Genomic DNA, 19,284 nt, shown 5'->3' on the forward strand with positions numbered 1-19,284 from the left:
TAACAACGTCGGTTCGTGTCGCAACCTTGGAGATATGTTTCAATTTCGTATGCCTTCGGACCCTAGTCAGAAACGGTTAAGTCTTGACAGTCCTCGTCCTCACGCTCCTGTTTTCGGTGCTGGGCCACGTCCTCTAACTTGACATGAACGGGAAGCTCGACAGAATGACGAGACAAGGATACTCTCGGTATAAGATTTCGGCACCAAAACTTGTGAGTTTATCATGGTGTTTGAGGGCCTCGCAAGACCTGTTGCATGCGTTTCTATGCTGACTTTCTCCGAACCTTTGAAACTGACTTGTTGAGCTACTCGTCAAAAACTACCTGAGCTCACAAGCTGCCTTGGAAACAGGTGAATGACATTTGGATGAATCGTCGACAGTGGAATCCTTCTCTCTGAATCCAATACGTATCACTTCCATAACTAAAGACAGGAGTCAAGATGTGGAATTCTCATGAGAGTGTGTACAAGATTATCAAACCCTCCGAGGCTTACCACGCATTTACACCCCCGCAGTCTGCCAAAGAACTTGTAAGCCTCCGCAGTTCTCTTTCGTATTCTCCGTCTGCTGAGCATCAGTACGAATCAGCGCAGCTATGCAACTAACAGGATGGTGGAATCAGATTCACTAGCCAAATAGCATAATGGTGTTTCAGAAAAAAGTGTGGACTGGTTCCATCTAGTTGCATGAAACGGGAATTGGGGGCGGGTTCTAAGCTTTCAGAGGTTGGTGTGCAGCGGGACCGGAAAGTGGACGAAATCACCTTGAGATTGAAGCAGACGATGAGGTTGAAAGCGGCGGCCACCTTTGGACGCCCCCTGGGATCCTTCAGGCCTTCCGCTAGGAACTTTTTAAGGAAACATTCGAAGGAGCCACAGATCCTCTACGGTGGAATAAATTAGACAGCTAAACATCAAATGTTTATTTTTGAACTATTTTTTCAGAATTGTTTGTCACCAGTAGCGGATTCTTATTCATATACTTTAGGTCAGTGTAGAATCTATTAGAACAATCTGACTTCCCCAGAGCCTCTCAGGATGAATTCGAATCAGTTTAAGCACAATGTCACGCACCCTTCTGTCGAAGCCTAGATCTAACTTATATCGTTGAAACAGGTGCAGTGCAACTGCGATGCACGAAGCACGAGAAGAGGAAGCCCGATCTCCCAAAAGAGCGGCCGGTAAGTCTTGACGTGTAATTTGAGATGTGAATCAAAACATCCGGAATCTTCATTCATTATGACGCGTGCGTTGTGCTGTTTCCTTTTTTTGTCAAAAAATAAACCCCTCGTTTTTCAGTAGTGAGAGTCTGTCAGATTCTAAAGCTTCAGACAGCGTATTCAAGACTTCGAATCTGCGCATGCAGACATATGGAAAGGTCAAAATGATGGACTATATCAAGACAAATGCTGAGCAGATGATACATTCCAGTTAATACTCAGTTGATTAACCGAACCTTTTTCAATTTTTTCACCTCGTTGAGCAGAACAATTGTACGGTCGGTTTGTTCGAGAAATCAACAATCAAAGCACCCCCCCAACTCTTGCTGGTGACCGTTGGTAATGTCTCACTTGAACATCTGCACTGAGCTTTGCAGGCCCGAACAGATCGAAATGTCCGAAGAAGCCCAAGAGGTACGCACTAAGACGGGGTTTCGCGACGGTTCCCACGTACTTGGCCAGCAGAATGAGGACCCTCACAAATCAAAACAACAAAGACAATCTTGAACAGCAGGCAGCGGATTGCGGACACAAAGGAACTCGCAAGTATGACGTGCTTCAACCTTGCTTAAAATTCCCTCCCGAATTGAAAAAAAAGCCGAATCAAACCTTGCTTGTGAACTGGCTTATGAGCATGGGTCCTTTCCATCAAGGCATTCTGCCAGTACGAGGTTAACGCAAGTCTGAAGCCTACCTTCAATGCCACCCACACATTTCAGAGCACAGGATCTAGGTCAAGAGAGTGAGAACCCTGTGCTGTCTGAAATTGTTTCCTGATCGAGAGGTGCAGGTTAGATGAAAAGGAACGGATCACGCTGATGAACAACTTGAAGCTGAAGTGGGCCGACATGAACGCGCGTTACCAACGCATGTCTGTTGTTCTGGACATTGAATCCAAGAAAAGACGCAAAGAAAGGTGACTAACAATGAGCGTCTCCATGTTGGCATTCTATTGTTGATAATACAGATCGAATCTCCCACGGCGAAGTGTCTAGAAATTCCAAGCATAATCTTAGTGACTTGGAATGTGATCCATGCAGATACGAGGAGAACCTTTCGCAGCTGGAGCGCGACATTGCTCTGCTGTCTCGGAGCGTCATTCTGGTCTCGGATTCTGTCCCCGCTAAAGTGCAAAAAGCCCTGACGCAGTGATATCGATCATCTATCCTAATGTCGATGTAGAAATATGGAAACTAGGTCTGTTTCAAATATGGAAACTAGGTCTGTTTCAAATATGGAAACTAGGTCTGTTTTAGGTGAAGAGCAGCGCTGTCGACGAAGCACAGCTGAGCTCGGAAGAAGTTCGGCGCAGTCCATGCTACTCTATTGTTTTCTACCGACACATTGTTGGTGGCGTGGTGTCAGTGGAGTCCACCGACACACGGTTTTAGAATTTGAACTCATTGTGGACGGAAGTTTGTAATGAAATACTAGCAATTGTAGTGGGTTAAACAGTTGATTACGTACCAAAAGAAATGCGTCTCAGTTTGTTGAATGCGAAGAGAAGGTTTTGTCTAGGCATTGAAATTTCATAAGTGATTTTAGTGTAAAAAATATCAAGTGCGCTGGAGTAATATGGTTTGAAAACTTTGAAGTAAGAATTGTGCAAAATGACGAGATTTGTGTATGTGGTTGTAAATTGTCATAGACTCAAGATTTAGTTCCATTTTTTGCAACAGCTTTTGATGGTTGTTGGAATGTTTACTTGGAGAACATGTTGAGATAATTTAGAAAACAGTACCTACAAAGATGTACTGGATTAACCATTTAATTTTAAAATATCATGTAATAGTTGAAGTATAACATATAATAGAAATCTTGTTTAATTATTAAAAATAATTTTAAAAAATAAGATTCTACTATTATTTATTTCTTCTTATGTTAAGTTTTGAATTTTTTTCATAACTTTAAAAATAGCTATTGAAAATTCAACGTCAACATTAAAAATATGTATTCAATAATGTATATTTTAGAAATGGCTTTGAATATACTAAAGCCAATTTACTTTTAGAAACCATATGTTTGGTCTTCAATTTGTATGCTTGTTTCCAAGACAGTATTGGTAACACCAAAAATTAAAGAATAACCAATGGTGTTTTGATCAAATCTTTAATTTCTTTGATATCTATATAAATATATATTTTAATTATATCTGAATCAAAAATAAAAATATCAAATTATAGGGGTTTTAAATTTTAAGTTTTTATTTACAATTTTTCTGTGTTCAAGTTCATTTTAGAGATGCATCAATATAAACAGTTCATTGTTTGTTGAAAACATTCATGTATGTGTGACATCAATATACACAAAGAATTTTGATTAACAAGATTACATTTGTTGGTAATGTTTTTCTTCTTCTTCTTCTTCTGTTACATAATATTTTAATTTTTGGATTTTGTAACTCTATTTTAATTTGGTGTGTAAAATCTCGTGGTATTTCATAGTAAGTTACTTATATGATATATATATATATATATATATATATAGTTCTTGGTTATGATATATATTTTTATAAAAACATCTAATTTAATCTTGATGTTTAGATTATTTATAAATATCTTTTAAATAAGTACTTTGGTATTGGTAGTGTTGTTGTTATTCTTATTATGATTATTTTCTTACATCATTATATAAAAAGTTTCTATATATAAGTTTTTTATTTTTAAAATTGTGAGAAAATTACTAAAGCAAAATATTTTGGTTTTAATCATTCATGTGTGTATATATTTATATTTAGAGAGAGATAGAATTAAACAGTTCTTTCATTATTTTATTTTCATAAACAAATGGTTCTTTTAACTGTTTACACTAATTTTACTTGCATTGTGTTATATTGATGTATCTTTTACTACCAACTAAAATTTTATTTTGTAAATTTATACATTTTTCTAAAAATAAAATTTTAATTACATATACATGTAAATTTTATATTCTATATTTTATATTTATAACTCTTAAAGTTTTCCTAACATTTTTTAATGTAAGTTTAAGATCATTTCTTTTCATGTGTTGTTTTCAGATGCTTTCACCACAACACAAGGGGTATGTGGATGTTAGCACCAGCTACTCAGACTGGGTGGAATTTAGTACGCGCAAGAGTATCGTACCAGTGGAACCGTTTTGTTTGTATAGACTATAGCAACTGTTTTTCCTCAGACGATGTAACTAAATGAATTACGTTCTTCGGTAATTTCAAAAACGACCTCACCAGCTGTGCTTACGGTGAATTACTGCATGGGATCCAGAGAGATTGAGTTCGAGGCAAATGCGCCAGAAGACATGCAAAGTAAACTTCAGACTGTTTACGGGGCATCTATGAGATCAATGTTGTAGGAAAAGCATCTGGAGTGAGTTTGTGACAATGGAATGTGAGAAGTAGGGGGGTGTTTTACTTACGCATGAGCATCACGTTGCTGACATGGGCTCTGAGGACTTCTACGGACATGGCAGAAGCAAAAGACAAAGCGTGCACGAACAATTCAAACAACCACCTCGTCCGATGCACTGGAATGATGGTTACGAGGAGGTGCGATTAATAATGCACGGAGCATTTTAACATTGTCTTACTACACAGATGATGCCAATCATTTTCCTGCTCATGGCGTCCTCATCTTCAAGTTCGACCTCGTTTCTGTGCGCTCTAGTACACAACCATGAATAGTTGCAACATGATAATTGATGCTTTTGCTGAAGCTCGTATTAAGAACCAGTTATGCTTCCCTAGGAAACGATGAGGAGACACGCAGTAGGTCAATGCGACGAAGTTAGGCATCAGACTAGACATATTCATACGTTTGAGTGTCTAGCGAAGTCCAAAGGTCTGCAACGGCTGACCTGGGTGAGTTGTGAAAAGCGGATGACAATAAACAAATCCGCAAATGAACTGTAACTGTCTCGAAGCAGGACACATGCTCTTTCACAGCAAGATCAGTTAAGAACAAATTAAGAAGTTTGAGATGTCAATGGCTTCTCGAACAAAAGCAGTTTCCAGCTCTAGCTTTACTCAGAGTGGAATTATAGAGCAGAAACAAGGTGAAAGCCATTTTCACTGCATGCATACCAAGATTTTGGTACCGGATCATGAAGACCAATGAAGGCAAAATCTTCAGAGAAATTGTATGTTCATGACCCTGCAGGGCAAGTGAGCAAAGTTCTCACCATTGGAAATTTTACAATCACGACCCTCACAACTCCACATCTAGATGAACAGCAATTTATAATTCTTACAGTTTTCTTAACTTATATATTTAATGAGTATATTTGTTATTGGGTTTTTTTAAAATAAAAATACATGCAATTATGTTTGGACATACTATAATCAAGATTTTAAATGCATCACCAATCTCATAGATGTTGTGTATATTTATTACTTTATCTAACCTGTTCCAAAACTTTGATTTCTCAATGTCAATACCTCACAAACTCAAAGTTAGGTGTAAAAATCATTCTCAAATTTGAAATCTTCAAATTGCATTGTTTTCATTTTCATAACCTAAACCTCATTTGATGATATCACTCTTTTACTATTTAGCATCCATTGTGAGGGTAAAACTCCCCTTTGTCACTTCATGGCCCCACTAGAGTGAGATATCTTTTTATCTACAACATTCATTACTTATCAAGACATAAAATATTTCCATGTCAAGTGAGCCATTATTCTTATCAAAAGCACAAAAATGTGCCTCACGATAAAGATTCAATTCTTTTCACACCAATATATAACGTCCCTCATGTCTTTCATGTTTATCCATAGAATCTTTAAAGGAGGACCACTATACTTTTAAAAATAATTCATTTCCTTAAAACTATGTAAACAATGCTGCAAAATTTAAAACTAAGTTGATTGCATAGCATCCATGATGTTGCACACTCATTCCACAAGACCCAGTCAAATGGAGGAAACAGAACAAAAGAAAAGGGATAAAACAAAAGAATGATATATATACATATATATATAAATAAATATTTCCATGGTGCCACGTGTCACTCTCGGAGAGGCCATACGTGGAGCTGGGTTCTTTAGAAAAAAGATCTGAGAATTCCTTTTGCTTTTTACTTCACTGTTTTGCGTTACTTTTTCAGATCTCGTGGCTCTGCCGCTAGCCACCGTCACCCTTTCCGCTGCGGAATTGCGGCTCTTCATTGCGAGCAGCCACCAAAATCGTGAGCGCTGTGGAAATTCCCCGACGTCGTGATCCCTTTCGATTGCGGTGTTTGCCTAACTAGCCGAGTGGCGCCAGTACCCAGTTTTCGGATTTGACAGTATCTGGGGGCGTGAGTGGGTAATGGTTTTGCTTTTGTTTTTCTGTGTGCAGGTTCGTTGTGGTGAGTTGAGGATTTCCCCTCAGGATTCAGCGATTGTGCTTGGAGCAGTTACCCCTGCATGATCCCTTTTTTTGGGGGGTGCGCTTGTCGCGTCAGGGATCTACCGCGACGGTGGGTGGGTAGGTGGGTAGATCTGTCAGTGAGTCGCCAAAGGTTGGGTTGCGGAATCTATCGCTCATTGATTTGTTTTGTTTCGTGTAGAGGACACGGTTATGTTTTTTGGGTGGTAGCGGAGATTTGTGTGTCGCTCTCCCGCCTGCGCAGAAACCTTTCGCCTCGCTTTTTGCTACTTTGGTGATCGTTCTGCACGACGAAGTTTTGCGTCCGATGCGCTTCGACTTGCTGTAGATGCAGTTGGATTTAGCATTGGCTCAGTTTTGTGCATGTCTTCTCGTGTGCGTAGTTTCGGCGTCTCGGACTTCTCTGCTGAACTGCTCACGTCCAATTTTTCATCATTTATTTTTTTAAAACATTTCAATTTCTTGTTATTGTAGGAATTGAATTCGCTTCTGAGGCTGAAACGACGTATGCTTGAGTCTCATACTCTTTCTCCAACCTCCTCGTCACCATCACTGATTTTTTTTTCGTGACAAGGTAGTCATCGGTGTGTTTGCAACAACAGTTTGCCAGTAAGAGAGCTAGAATTCACGCTGACACCTTCGTACTGCAAATGTATTTTGAATCCCGCCAATTTTTCCATTTAGTCCAGATACTTGCTGAGTGGCTCAGCCTTTTTTAGTGCTGGTTGAGGATTTGTTGCCATTGGGGATTTTCAGAATGGATCTGAATACAATTATTGCCCTTGGTGAATCTATCCTGAGTCTTTCGGAAGTGTGGGTACGCGATGCAAGACAGGTCTGTGAATGTTGCTGATGACGTTTCCCCGGATGTGCGAGCGTGAGTGAAGAACTACGGGCTCTGGCGCGCCAGCAGCGGAATTTGGCCCTGATATGACCAGCTTCTAGGCTTGCAAATGATAAATGTCAAGGATGTCCAAGATTAGGGTTCTTCACATTGAGCCTGAACTTTTCTTTCATTTCCAGTTCAGTGAGTCCAATGTGAAGTCAGACAGACACATTTAACTCGAGAAGAATTTAGAGATTGATACAGTCGCAAAGGTGGAGCTAGGGTGAGTAGGAGATGGGGACATTGACTCTGCCACCCTGTTTCAATTTACAAGAGGATTGCAAAGAGCTTCGAAGTTCACTCAAAGGTACGTACTAAAAATTCTCTTCGCTCTCGACAAATTAGGTTTCAAATTTTTGTACAGTGGGTTGAAGCTGTAAAGGTAGCCTCGCAGTTCTATCCGATGGAAGATATGTAACAGGCTTGGGTGGAACACAGGTCTCGGATCCAATGAGAAGAAAGTTATTGAAATTTTAGGAAGGAGAACGCAGGCGCAGCGACTTGAAATTGCACAGGCTTATCAGACAGTGTATGGGGAGAGCTTGCATAAGCGACTTAAGTCAGCATTTAGTGGCAAGCTTGAGGTTAGTTTTCCGTTGGGATCATCGGGTCCTTCTGGATTCTCGCTTTACAGACTGGTGACATTCAGTTAACTTTCCAGAAGTAACTTGTACACATCCTTGCGTGCGTCTGAAAGTCTTTAAAGCAGGCATCATTGATGGTTCGTATTTTGGGATCTCAACTGGACCTCGTGTCCACTGGTTTTGGTGATCGTGTGAGTGGTTGTAGAAATGTATACTGCTGTGGATGATGGACTCGGCTGAGCGTGATGCAATACTTATGCACGAATTGATGAAAGTTGGTGGCACAAAGGCCGATCGTTCTCTGATTGGGTTAGTCTGTACACGGAATTCAGCACAACTCTACTTGATCAAGCAAGCGTATTATACCATGTTCAATCAAACTATAGAAAACCACATGGACGGAACGGATTCACATTTCGTGGAGTTTCAGAAGGTTCGTAGTTCTTCTAGACCCGTCCGACGGGGTCTGTCGGTAGCATTAGAATCACTGGTTCGGAAACTGCAGGGCTAGCGTGCGTTTTGTGCATAAGCGTAGTCGACCCTCCGGTTTTGCGTTATTCAGTCTAGCCAGTCTTAAGCTGATAGCATAGTAAGTAGGCAATGACGATCTTTTTATTTGGCACTGGGATTGATTAGTTCACAAGTTTTGATCTCGTCTTTTTGTTGTCATCAGACATTTGCAATTCATAGTGCCTTGATCCCTGTGGAATTGGACAGAGCAAATGGGCATTTTGGCGTAGTAGTGAATCTAAGGTGAAGGAAGCACCCAAACGACTAGTTAGTGTTACAAAGGTGAGTAGAGCACTGAGTTTCCATAGATTGTTTATGGTGTACTTCCGATTTCTTAGTTTCTGGCTAGTTGTGATACTGGTAACGAGAGCACCTGACAGGACTCATTTCGGTGATGTGCAGCTCCTGTTAGCGCTGGTTCGTGGTAATCGGCCCGAGAACACACCCGTTGATAGGCACATTGCTTTAAATGATGCACATCAACTCCATAAGGTGGTTATAGGAAAAGGAGGTAATGAGGATACTTTGGTCCGCATACTTTGCACTCGGAGCATACAACAGCTTACGGCCACATTCAATTACTACCATCAGCATTACGGTCGCGAACTTGAGCAGGTTAGTTCTCTTCTCGGTCTTTTCTTTGTCATTGAGTGGGACGAGGACGATTCATGAATCAGCTCCCTCATATTGATTTCAGATATTATTAGTTTCACTTGAGTTAGCAACCATCTATACATGCTGATCTTCATGGTTGTGTTCGCAGTCTCTTACACGGGGGGGATGTGGAGAATTCGAACAAGCACTTCGATACACTGTGATGTGTTACCGCCAACCGGCAAAATTTTATGCGGAGGTACTCGCATACTCACAATACTTACTCGTCAACTTATGTTGAATTTTGCGCCTTATTCAACATCTTGTATTCAACCTGGTAAAGCATCAGATAAGCGTCATGAATAGTGCATTGAACGTATGGGAAGCATAGAAATCATGCCCCCCCCCCTCTTTTTTAGTCTTTTTATTCTTTTCTTCTTTTTGTGTGAAAATAAGTTCATAAAATGCTTTCAGGAACTAAATGCTGCACTAGGAGGAGCAGGAACGGACGATGATGCGTTGATTCGAGTAGTAACAACTCGTGCTGAGGTGGATATGCAATATATCAAGTTGGAGTTTGCGAATGAAAGTAAGAAAAAACTAGAAGATATGATTGCCAATGAAACAAGTGGAAACTACCGGTACTTCCTTCTCACCCTTGTCGGACCTGGAGACCTCGGTATGTTCAGCCCCAGGACTTCTAATGGCTCAATGTCCTTCTACAGTCCCAGAACATCCAATGGTTCCGCATCTCTTCAGCAATCTGCAGGCTCACAAAATGGTTCAGCCTCATACTACAGTCCAAGATCGAGTGGCCAAGGATCGTTTCAAATGTAACTCAGTCAACAGATTTAACCCTTTTCCTTAGGAACAGGTGTGAAGCATGAGATTTAGATTCATGTTTGAAGTTTAGTTGAAGTAGTCCCGTTCAAATGTTTTCCTCTGGACCGGTTTACCTTGCGCGTGTGACTCCACTGTACAGAGAGAATAATATATCCAGAGTTGTACATTGGCATTCTGCTCTCCTCTATGTTCATTGTATGCGCAATCTATAAAAGATTTGAAGACATAGTTTATTGCAGAATATTTGACAGTAGTTGCAAAGTTTGAGTACTTGATGCCGATTTGTTAGGAAAGGAAAAAGTTTCAAATCACGAAGAATTTCAAATGCTTAATCGTTCCTTAGTGTTCAAGTTCAGCTCGGGGGTTTCTGTTTTTTTGTTTCAGCAGGTTTTCACATGTTTTCTCTTCGGGACTTTCTATGATTGTTCTATGATTGAGGGTTCCAAAGCATTTGTTGTATTGTAAACAGCAGATATCAGCTATTGTTCGTTTTGTTTAGTGATTGATGCAACCAATGAATGGAAGTCGGTGATAAATGAGTCCAATCGTGATGGGAATAAGGGTGCACGGTTAGAACCTACATCGTCTGTAATTCTTTTACTTCAAAAATCCAAAACATATTCATTCAACAAAAAAAAAAAAAAAAAAAAAAAAAAAAAAAACTTGTTCAGTCTTCAATTTCCACTTCCACTTTAACCATCAACCTTGTGCACATCAAACCAGCTGAATTGCTTAATTTAACGGAAGTAGCCCCTACTACCTTCACCTGCAGATAATCTTGGAAGGCTATCTAATGAAACTTCACTTTCCTACTCAGTTGATAGTGGGTATGAACACAATTTTCCTGCACGCTCCTGTAACGATTTGCATCATTTCATCAGAGGTCTCCAGCACTAACTCCTACAAAGCACAGAAGTAGATGGAAGCAGTTGATTACTTTCTAACCCTGCGCATCTGAGCACTTCCGCTAATTTTCGATCATTTCAAATCTCACGAACTTTCCCTTCTCCGTGATGAATATGCTCAATTAGCTCTGGCTCTCGCAGCATGCGTATCTAACTCTTGTACACACATTGGTGGAAGTGCACACAAAGCCTGAGATGGGTTGAGCTGGGAACAACTGCTGCACATCTTGAAATTTTTCCAGAGTCTCTTTCTAGGCCGCCTGCGAGCGAACACAAAAACATTAGGACACGGCAGTTGCAGCTTTTAACGGTTTTCTGTAGGGTTGGTGATAAAACCTCGGCATGTGCAAACAGGATTTACTCACGAGTAAAATAAGCATACATCCACGACAGTGAAGTGAGCTTGCAAAGTGAGAAGGAGCTCCATCCTAACCGCAAGAGGGCAAGCGATAGAGAGAATCGACAACTGTTCAGGCAAGGTTCACAACTGTTTGTACTAACGCATGACCCTTAACCAAGGGAGATGAAAGCATATCAAAGCATATGCGAACGTATTGGAAGCTTTATGTTGAAGTTTGGGTTCACATCACAATTTCAATCGCGATGGAATCATCCCTACATTATGAAATATTACCTGAAAGGCGGAACAATGAGTGATAGCCACTGTGGTGGACTTCCGAGTGCACCCAACAGCTCCATTCTCCTCCTTCACAGGCTCGGGTGTGAGGAAATTCGGGAAATCAAGCAACTCAGATGCCAAATTCCAAAATGGACCAGATATGGTTGTCTCAACCACTCCACCCCACAAAACAGTTGAAACCGCAGCGTCTACTGCCATTCAAGTCTCTCAGAAGACCCCAAACCAGAGGAGCCGGGAACCAGACGCAGGAATTCGGCCTCTTCCATGGATTCGGGATGCAAACTCCCCAACGAGCTTCCTTCGTCAGCTGCTCGGCTGCTCTTAGATCGGCACAACGGTAGAGCATCTTGAGGACCCTACTCAAGGACGTTGTATCAGTACTTTTTTTTTTCTTCCTTTTTTTTTTTTTTTTTTTTTTTTTTTTAATACACATGAGCTCCGTCACCTGGTTCGGTGCTGACTTTTGGGAGAACGCAACCCTTTTGAACCTTCTGAGCGGATATAAAAAGATTGCTTATGTCTTGATTTCTGAAGCACAGTCCCCTCCGCCGTCCAGTGATCCGAACCACTGTTGTCTGTATTTTTGGGGAAGCACCACCACAGCGGTAACAAGTCTCTCTCGTTAAAATTCCCAGTTGAAGGATTCGCGGAGAAGTTAAGATCCCACCTACAAACTCCATCACCAGGCCCTCCTCCTCCTGTTGTTTTTTGAAGGAAAACTTTGAATACTACAAGTGTGTGTTTTCTAGGCTTCCAACTAACTAGCCTACCAGATGTTTTCATAGTGTTAGACTGTTTCGCCATAGCGACGGCACTCTGGATGGATCAGAAGCTTCTAGTGACTGAAGCTGGATGCTACTGAATGGAGGCAGTAAGTTAGTTGTTGCACATGTGACCAGATCTTACTTTGTGGAGTGTCTGGAAATGTGCTCATCTAAACAACAAAAACAAGGATTTTGTCCTCATCTAACGTGAAGATGCAGATGGGTTTTGGCCTCATCCGTTACATTAAGATTAGCAGCCTTCAAGGCAATTCTAATCCTTGACTTGTCCTTCCAAAGCATCTTCCCTCCTGTCACATTTTTCTTCTTAATTAAATATCTGTACAAAGTGGGTGGTGGAGGTTTAGGGCAAGTACATGATGCTTATTAGAAGTACCACTGGTTAGAAGTACAATTGTGAGAAGTGAAGTTCAAAGAGGATTCTTCATGTTGACAACAAAAATAAAACTGAAAATAAAACTAAAAATAAATTACTTACATTTGTAAGCATCACATGAAGTTATTGTATGGAAAAAAAAAAAGTTCTGAGAAAAATCAGGTAGATTAATGGGTAATGGGAAATCAAAGCCCTTTTGACACCAGTTCTATTTTCTCTACTTTGGTTAAATGAATTAATCTTAATTAGATTAAAGAAAAATGATTTGCTTATAAATTGCAGCATGATAGTAATTTTTTTTTTAAAAAAATCATTTTTAATTTTTTCTAATTTAACGAAAAAATGTATTAATAATATTATTATTTATATAGATTTTATTTCTTAAATTTAAATGTAATAAGAAAACTTGAACTGTTTATCAAAATTGAGAAATTGAAAATTTATATGATGTTTCAAATAATCTTGATTTTTTTGTGTTCTTTGTTTTGGAAAATATTTAAAACTTATTCTTGTTGGGTTTGATTAAAGTTTTAAAATACGGATTTATTTTATATTGCAATTTAAAAATACAGTAAAATTCTAAATATTTTGTAATTATTTTATTTGAATAATGTTTTTTTTAAAAACCAGTAAATCATTTTAACTTTTCTTTGATGGATATTACAAAACATAAAGTTTTAACTCAATTTTTCAACAGATTCATAATTATCTTTTAAACAGATGTCAATTTTAATTATAATATATCTTAATGAATCAAGGATAGTGTATTATATCAAATCAAGACCATATTAAGATAAAATATATGTATTTATTGATTACAAGAATTTATTGAAAGTAAAATATAATATACAATTTGCTTTTAGCTTTTCATATAAATTTCTTACTTTTAGAAAGTTTCTTTGGAAACAATTTTTGACTTGATACTTATTAAACCATTAATCATATTTTCAAAATCATTTTGTTTAAGAAATAAATAGATTTTTTTATTTCTTACAAAATATGATTATATTTTGAAGATTACAAACTATCCACTTTTAAATTCACATTTTATCTTTTAACATTGATTTTTTCCAAACCATCCATCAATTTAAAGATAAAAAAATTATATATGAATGTTTAGCTTGAATAGAGATAAAGTGGCTATGGCTTTAAAAGATAATTTATACATCTTCAATTGCAATAAGATGAATAGAGTGGAAATGGCGGCATTTGCCAAATTTCTATGAAATCAAAACAAGTTTAGTATTTGACATTGTCACCTTAGGCATCTTAATGTGAAGCACATTAAGGATATTGAAGCTATAGTAAGTAGGTTGAACCTTGGCTCAAATGCAATAAATATTGCTTGTAAAGGATGCATTCAAGGTAAGTAATAAAGAACTTTATTTCCAAGTGGTAGAGAAATATGTGCTTCTAAATTATTAGAAATAATGTATTTGAATATTTGTAAATCTATAAAATAAAACAAAAAATAAAACAAAAAAATAAAAAAATATCTAGATGAGGAGTTAAGTAATTTTTTATATTATTTGATGATTATTCAAAGAAAGTTTGGATTTATCTACTCAATACAAAGAGTGAATGCTTCGCCAAGTTTCAACACTTCTAGGCACTTTTAGAAAATCTATTAGAAAGAAAATTCAAGATATCGGGTACAGATAATAGAAGTTACTTCTTGTCTAAGAAATTTGATGTAACATTAAAAAATGAAGGCATTGCAAGGTAAATCTCTACATGATAAATTCTACAACAAAATAGAGTTGTTGAGCATGCTAATTGTTCTATTGCAAATATAATATAGAACAAATTGCATATTCAATACTTAAGCCATGTATTTTGGATAGAAATAATGGTATATGTCCTTTCTATACTGGTGGATAGAAATAATGGTATATGCAATTTATATAAGAAATAAATGTTGAGTAAGTATCTTTACTTTAATGACATCCAAAAAGAATTGGAATAAAAAATTAAAAAATCTTATATTTTTTGTATGAAGACTTTTGGATGTATTGCATATACAAAGATGTCAAATTCTTTGATAACTAAAGTTAATACAAAAGACATCAAGTGCATTTTTTTGGATATTGTAAAGAAAATAAGGCTTATAGACTCGTGAATTAGCAACCTAAGAATATCATTAAATCCCATGATTTTGAACTTTTAAAATACAAAAATACTTGTAAGTTCTTAGAGATATGTTCAAGTAGTTGTAATGGTGTGATTATGGATACATCTTCCATTACAATCACTCTACATAAAGAAGAGCTTTTTGGAGCCAAAAAAATAATATAAAGAATTAAATGCAAGTGTTAAGAAAGTTTATCTTTTCAAAAAATTAACAAATATGCTTCTAAGTATTTTAAAGAAAGAAAGAAAAGTAATATTGAAATCAATCTTTGATTTAAAAAAAAAAAAAAAAAAAAAAAAAAAAAAAAAAACTCTCTAAGAGACTTCTTAATAGTTAGTGGAAAAATCACAATTTCCTTCAAATTAGTCATAAATATGCCAAATTTTCTTATCTTGATAATTATGTGATGTTATGTCATGCCATAAATTCATTAAATGCTAGTAAGTAGAAGAAGGCCATAGAAAAAGAATATCAATTTCTTGTTGATAATAATACATGAAAATTGACTCAACTACCTCCAAATTGTACAAGTATAGGTTGTTAGTTGGTATTTAAGACAAAAAAAAGATGTAACAAATATATTGGTGCAGCATAAGACAAGATTAGCAGCCAAAGGATACTCACAAGTGGTTGGTGTTGATTTAAATGAGACATTTGTATATGTTGCCAAATTCACCACTATTAAGACTATTGTGGCAATTAAAGAAGTAATTAAGTTTAAAATATACTAAAATAGATGTGAAAAAAATCTTCTTAAATAAAGAATTGTAAGTAGACATCTATATGGACTAATTCCAAGGATTTTTACAATAAAGCAAAGAGAAACTTATATGCAACTTGAAGAAATCATTGTATGAAATCAAATAATTATTAATAGTATGATACCAAGTATTGACATATTTTTATAAAAAAAAGTTTTGTTAGAAGTAAGATAGATTATATATGATATAAAATGTAATCAAATGAATATTTATTAATTATAATTATTTATGTTGATAATTTGATTAACTTAGCAAATACTATGGATATCAATGACAAAAATCATAACAAAACATTAAATAAGGAATACACTCTTATGACACATACATAGAGAATGTAAACAAATCAAAAATGGATATAAGATAGAAATTAAAATGGCTATTTTTAAATACAAATAAACTAGAGATTCTTAAGCTAAGACAGAAATAGAAGAAAGATATTAATAAAAATAAAAAATATCTCACTTTTGCCTTTATATATCCTATTTAATTAAAAAAAATATGAAACAATGTTCTATAGGTCATTTAAAAAATTCCCAACTTACAAGGTTGATTTCTTACATGAATGCCACATGGCTAACTTCTACCATAAGTAGTCAACATGTGCAAAATGTAGCTAACTTTTAAAACAAGTGGTCAATATATATGATATGCAGCCAACTTATTGGTTAAGTTTTCAACCTACAAATCATCTAAAAATACGTATAAAGTCAAATTTGTGTCTAAAAAGATTCTATGAAGCTTTTCTAAAAGATGTTATTAAATTTAATTATTTTTATTTCTACCTAATTTTTTTTATCATTCTAATTGATAATGCTAATATTAATATTTAAAAATAGAAAATATAGTAAAAATAAAGAAAAAATTGAAGAAAAATATTAAATGAATAACCTATAAAATGTGAATTATTATCTTGGTATTACATTTATTATAAATTTTACCAAATATACTATTCTAATTAGCTAAAGAAAATATATTAAAGAAGTATTGAAACAATATAAAAGGGTGCAAGCCAATTGATATTCTACTTAAAGCCATCTTGAAGCACATAAAGCTATTAAAGAAAGAATTTGTATAAGTTAAAGGTGAAATTGAAAGTTTTCTATAGAAGGTTGTAATTGACTCATTTATGTATGCAATAGTAGCCACAAGAATAAATCTCAAATATATAGTAAGTATTGTAAGTCAATACATGTCTAAGGATAGTCCTTTATATTAGATGGTGGTAAAGAGAATCATGAAATACTTAAAAAGACATATTGGACCTCAAATTGTGCCTTGGTAATAAAAACATTGATTTGCAACGTTATTATAATGTTGATTGGATTAGAGATTCAAATTATAAAACATATACTACAAGATATATATTCTTTATTAAAATAAAAGCTATTTTTGAAAATTTCAAGAGACAACTAACCATTGCAAGATCAATTATAGAAACAAAATACAAAGCAGTAAGTCATTGTGTAATGGAGGCTTGACATATAAGATTTTTTTTAAAGATATAGGACTTGTATTAATAGGGGCAAATCATATCAAGTATAAAAACCAAGGATGCTTTAGATTTATAAAGAATCCAAAAGAACATTCTTTTATCGTATATATATTGAATTTAAATATCACATTGTAAAGGAGAAGATTGAAGAAAGAATAATAAGTATGATTTATTATATGATGGAAGATAATATTGTAGATTTGCTTACAAAAGTACTTGTGAAAGATAAAAAAGTGAAGTTAAAAAATACAATAGGTTTGAAAGCTTAATACCATTTATAAACAAAAAAAATATGAAAATAAATAAAAGTAAAAAATAAAATTTAAAAAGTAAATATACTTTATTATAATAAATTACTTGTAATAAAATATTAAGTAAAAATAAAATATTATAGGTGATGTCATAATGTTATGTTGTAATACGGCTAATAGAGGAAAAAAAAAAAAAAAAAAAAAAAAAAAAAAACATAAACATAAACTTGTAGAAGATGTTTTTTCAAAATATAATAGCTGATTATATTAAAAGTATAGATAGCAATTAAGAAGGTAGTTAAATTAATAAGTGCTAATGATGTTTTTTTATAAAATAAGCTTCTAGTTATTTATTAGAGCCATAAACAAAATACATTCAGATAGATTTGTAAAATTAATATTATGTACATCATAAGGTATAAATAAATAAATTTTTTCACAAAATTTACCTAAAAAAACTATATATTGATATCCAAAGACCAATTATGAATTTGAGTCGAAATCAGACCTTCAGGGACAAAACCGCACCTTTTTAGAAAATTAGAATTCGTTTTTTTCAATGAAGGAGCAAATTTAGAAGAAAAAATTGCTAAATTTTAGTTAAGTATTAATTTTAAGTGATTTATATTAATATTTAATTTTTGAAAACTTTTTAATGTATTAGGTATTTTAAGTGGTTCGGATTATTGAAAAACAAGTGAGAGATTATGTACTTCAGAATTCTAGAAACATTCTAACATTTAATTTGTAGACTTAATAATTTAATTTTTAAAAAAATATATTTTAAGAATTTAAACTTAATCTAAAAACTAGATCAAAGATTATTAGTATTTACAAAGATTAAGATTTCAAAATTGAGATTTCAAGAATTAATAAAAGTTTCTTTCATCTTGAGTATTTATCTAATTGGATTGAATAATTTTTTTATAAGTAAAATGTAAATTTAGTTTTCAATAATTTTTCTAATTTTAAGTATAAGTAAATGATTCAATAAGAAGTTATTGCTACTAGAATCTCAACATTAAGGTTAGAGAAAGAAGACAACTAACACAATGCAGTTAAAGAGCTTTCTTTTGTAATGTTTGAATTAGATTTTTATATATATATATATATATATATATATATATTTTTACTATTAGATTGAAACATATATAAAATTTTAAATAAGATAAATTTATCAATAAATATTTTATTGTGGTTTTAACACTATCCTAAAGTTGATTAAGATTGATTAAGTTTTGGATAGGATTTAATTAGGATTTTAAAGATAATTTTAGGATTTTAACATGGCATGTTAGAATTTTGGTTATGATTTCATTAGGTATTTTGGAATATCTTTAAAATTTTATTAATTATTTTTAAAATATTTTAAATAAAAATAAAATAAATAAAATAGGATTTATTTAGGAGTTTTTAGAAATTATTTAGAATATTTTAAGAATTATGAGAATTTATATGGGTTTGGTTAGATTTTTTAATAGAATTTTATTATGATATTTTTAAGATTTATTTAAAGATTCTATAGGATATTTTTTATAATTTTTTTATGATTTCTTATTTTTTAATTTTCTATAGAATTTTTGTATAATTTCTTTAATTATTTTTTTTATGTAATTTCTTTAGAATCTCTATTTGGTTTTTTTAGGATTTTTAAAGGATTTTTTTATGGTTTCTTTATGATTTCTTATGGAATTCTTTATGAATCCTTTTAGAATTGTTTAAGAATATTTTTAAATATTTTTTGTAATTTCTTTGATAGTTTTTATGAATTATCCACTAATTCTTTAGAATGTCTTTAAAATTCTTTAGGATTTGATTTGACAATAATTTTTAAAATTTAAGTAAGTTTTGTATAGAATTTTATTATAATTTTCAGATTCTTTGTTTTTTGCAAATATAAATTATCTTCCACAATCAGATATCCACTACATTTCCAAGTTAATTTTTACATAACATGAAAATGG

At 34.3% G+C, this 19,284-nt stretch overlaps 2 protein-coding genes and 1 long non-coding RNA gene across 16 annotated transcripts; 2 read left to right on the forward strand and 1 right to left on the reverse strand.

The window, feature by feature from the left end:
* Positions 1–52: 52 nt before the first annotated feature.
* On the forward strand, positions 53–2,847 carry LOC112280864 (uncharacterized). 2 transcript variants are annotated; one of them, XM_024516756.3, is made up of 8 exons: positions 53–187; positions 352–531; positions 739–889; positions 1,117–1,181; positions 1,367–1,430; positions 1,598–1,766; positions 2,011–2,136; positions 2,261–2,847. In XM_024516756.3, the coding sequence occupies exons 2-8, from the start codon at positions 442–444 to the stop codon at positions 2,370–2,372; spliced, it is 777 nt and encodes a 258-aa protein (XP_024372524.1). In that variant the 5' UTR covers positions 53–187; positions 352–441; the 3' UTR covers positions 2,373–2,847. The 2 variants fall into 2 exon arrangements, with proteins under 2 accessions (XP_024372524.1, XP_073389226.1); XM_073533125.2 differs by having other exon boundaries at positions 73–212.
* Positions 2,848–6,363: 3,516 nt separating this feature from the next.
* On the forward strand, positions 6,364–10,154 carry LOC112281521 (annexin-like protein RJ4). 13 transcript variants are annotated; one of them, XM_090250134.1, is made up of 9 exons: positions 6,364–6,698; positions 7,040–7,139; positions 7,401–7,758; positions 7,890–8,035; positions 8,241–8,468; positions 8,753–8,827; positions 8,948–9,160; positions 9,309–9,398; positions 9,614–10,154. In XM_090250134.1, the coding sequence occupies exons 3-9, from the start codon at positions 7,686–7,688 to the stop codon at positions 9,974–9,976; spliced, it is 1,188 nt and encodes a 395-aa protein (XP_090106260.1). In that variant the 5' UTR covers positions 6,364–6,698; positions 7,040–7,139; positions 7,401–7,685; the 3' UTR covers positions 9,977–10,154. The 13 variants fall into 13 exon arrangements, with proteins under 13 accessions (XP_090106260.1, XP_090106264.1, XP_090106257.1 ...); XM_090250138.1 differs by having other exon boundaries at positions 7,453–7,758; XM_090250131.1 differs by having other exon boundaries at positions 6,364–6,668.
* A 482-nt stretch (positions 10,155–10,636) lies between these two features.
* Positions 10,637–11,812, reverse strand: LOC112281523 (uncharacterized). Its single transcript, XR_002969642.3, has 2 exons — positions 11,522–11,812; positions 10,637–11,147 (listed from the first exon to the last, which is right to left on the reverse strand). It is a non-coding gene; the product is annotated as an uncharacterized LOC112281523 (long non-coding RNA).
* Between the last annotated feature and the right edge of the window lie 7,472 nt (positions 11,813–19,284).

The sequence above is a fragment of the Physcomitrium patens genome, chromosome 4, assembly GCF_059467195.1.
Source record: "Physcomitrium patens ecotype Gransden chromosome 4, ASM5946719v1, whole genome shotgun sequence".
NCBI lineage: Eukaryota > Viridiplantae > Streptophyta > Bryopsida > Funariales > Funariaceae > Physcomitrium > Physcomitrium patens.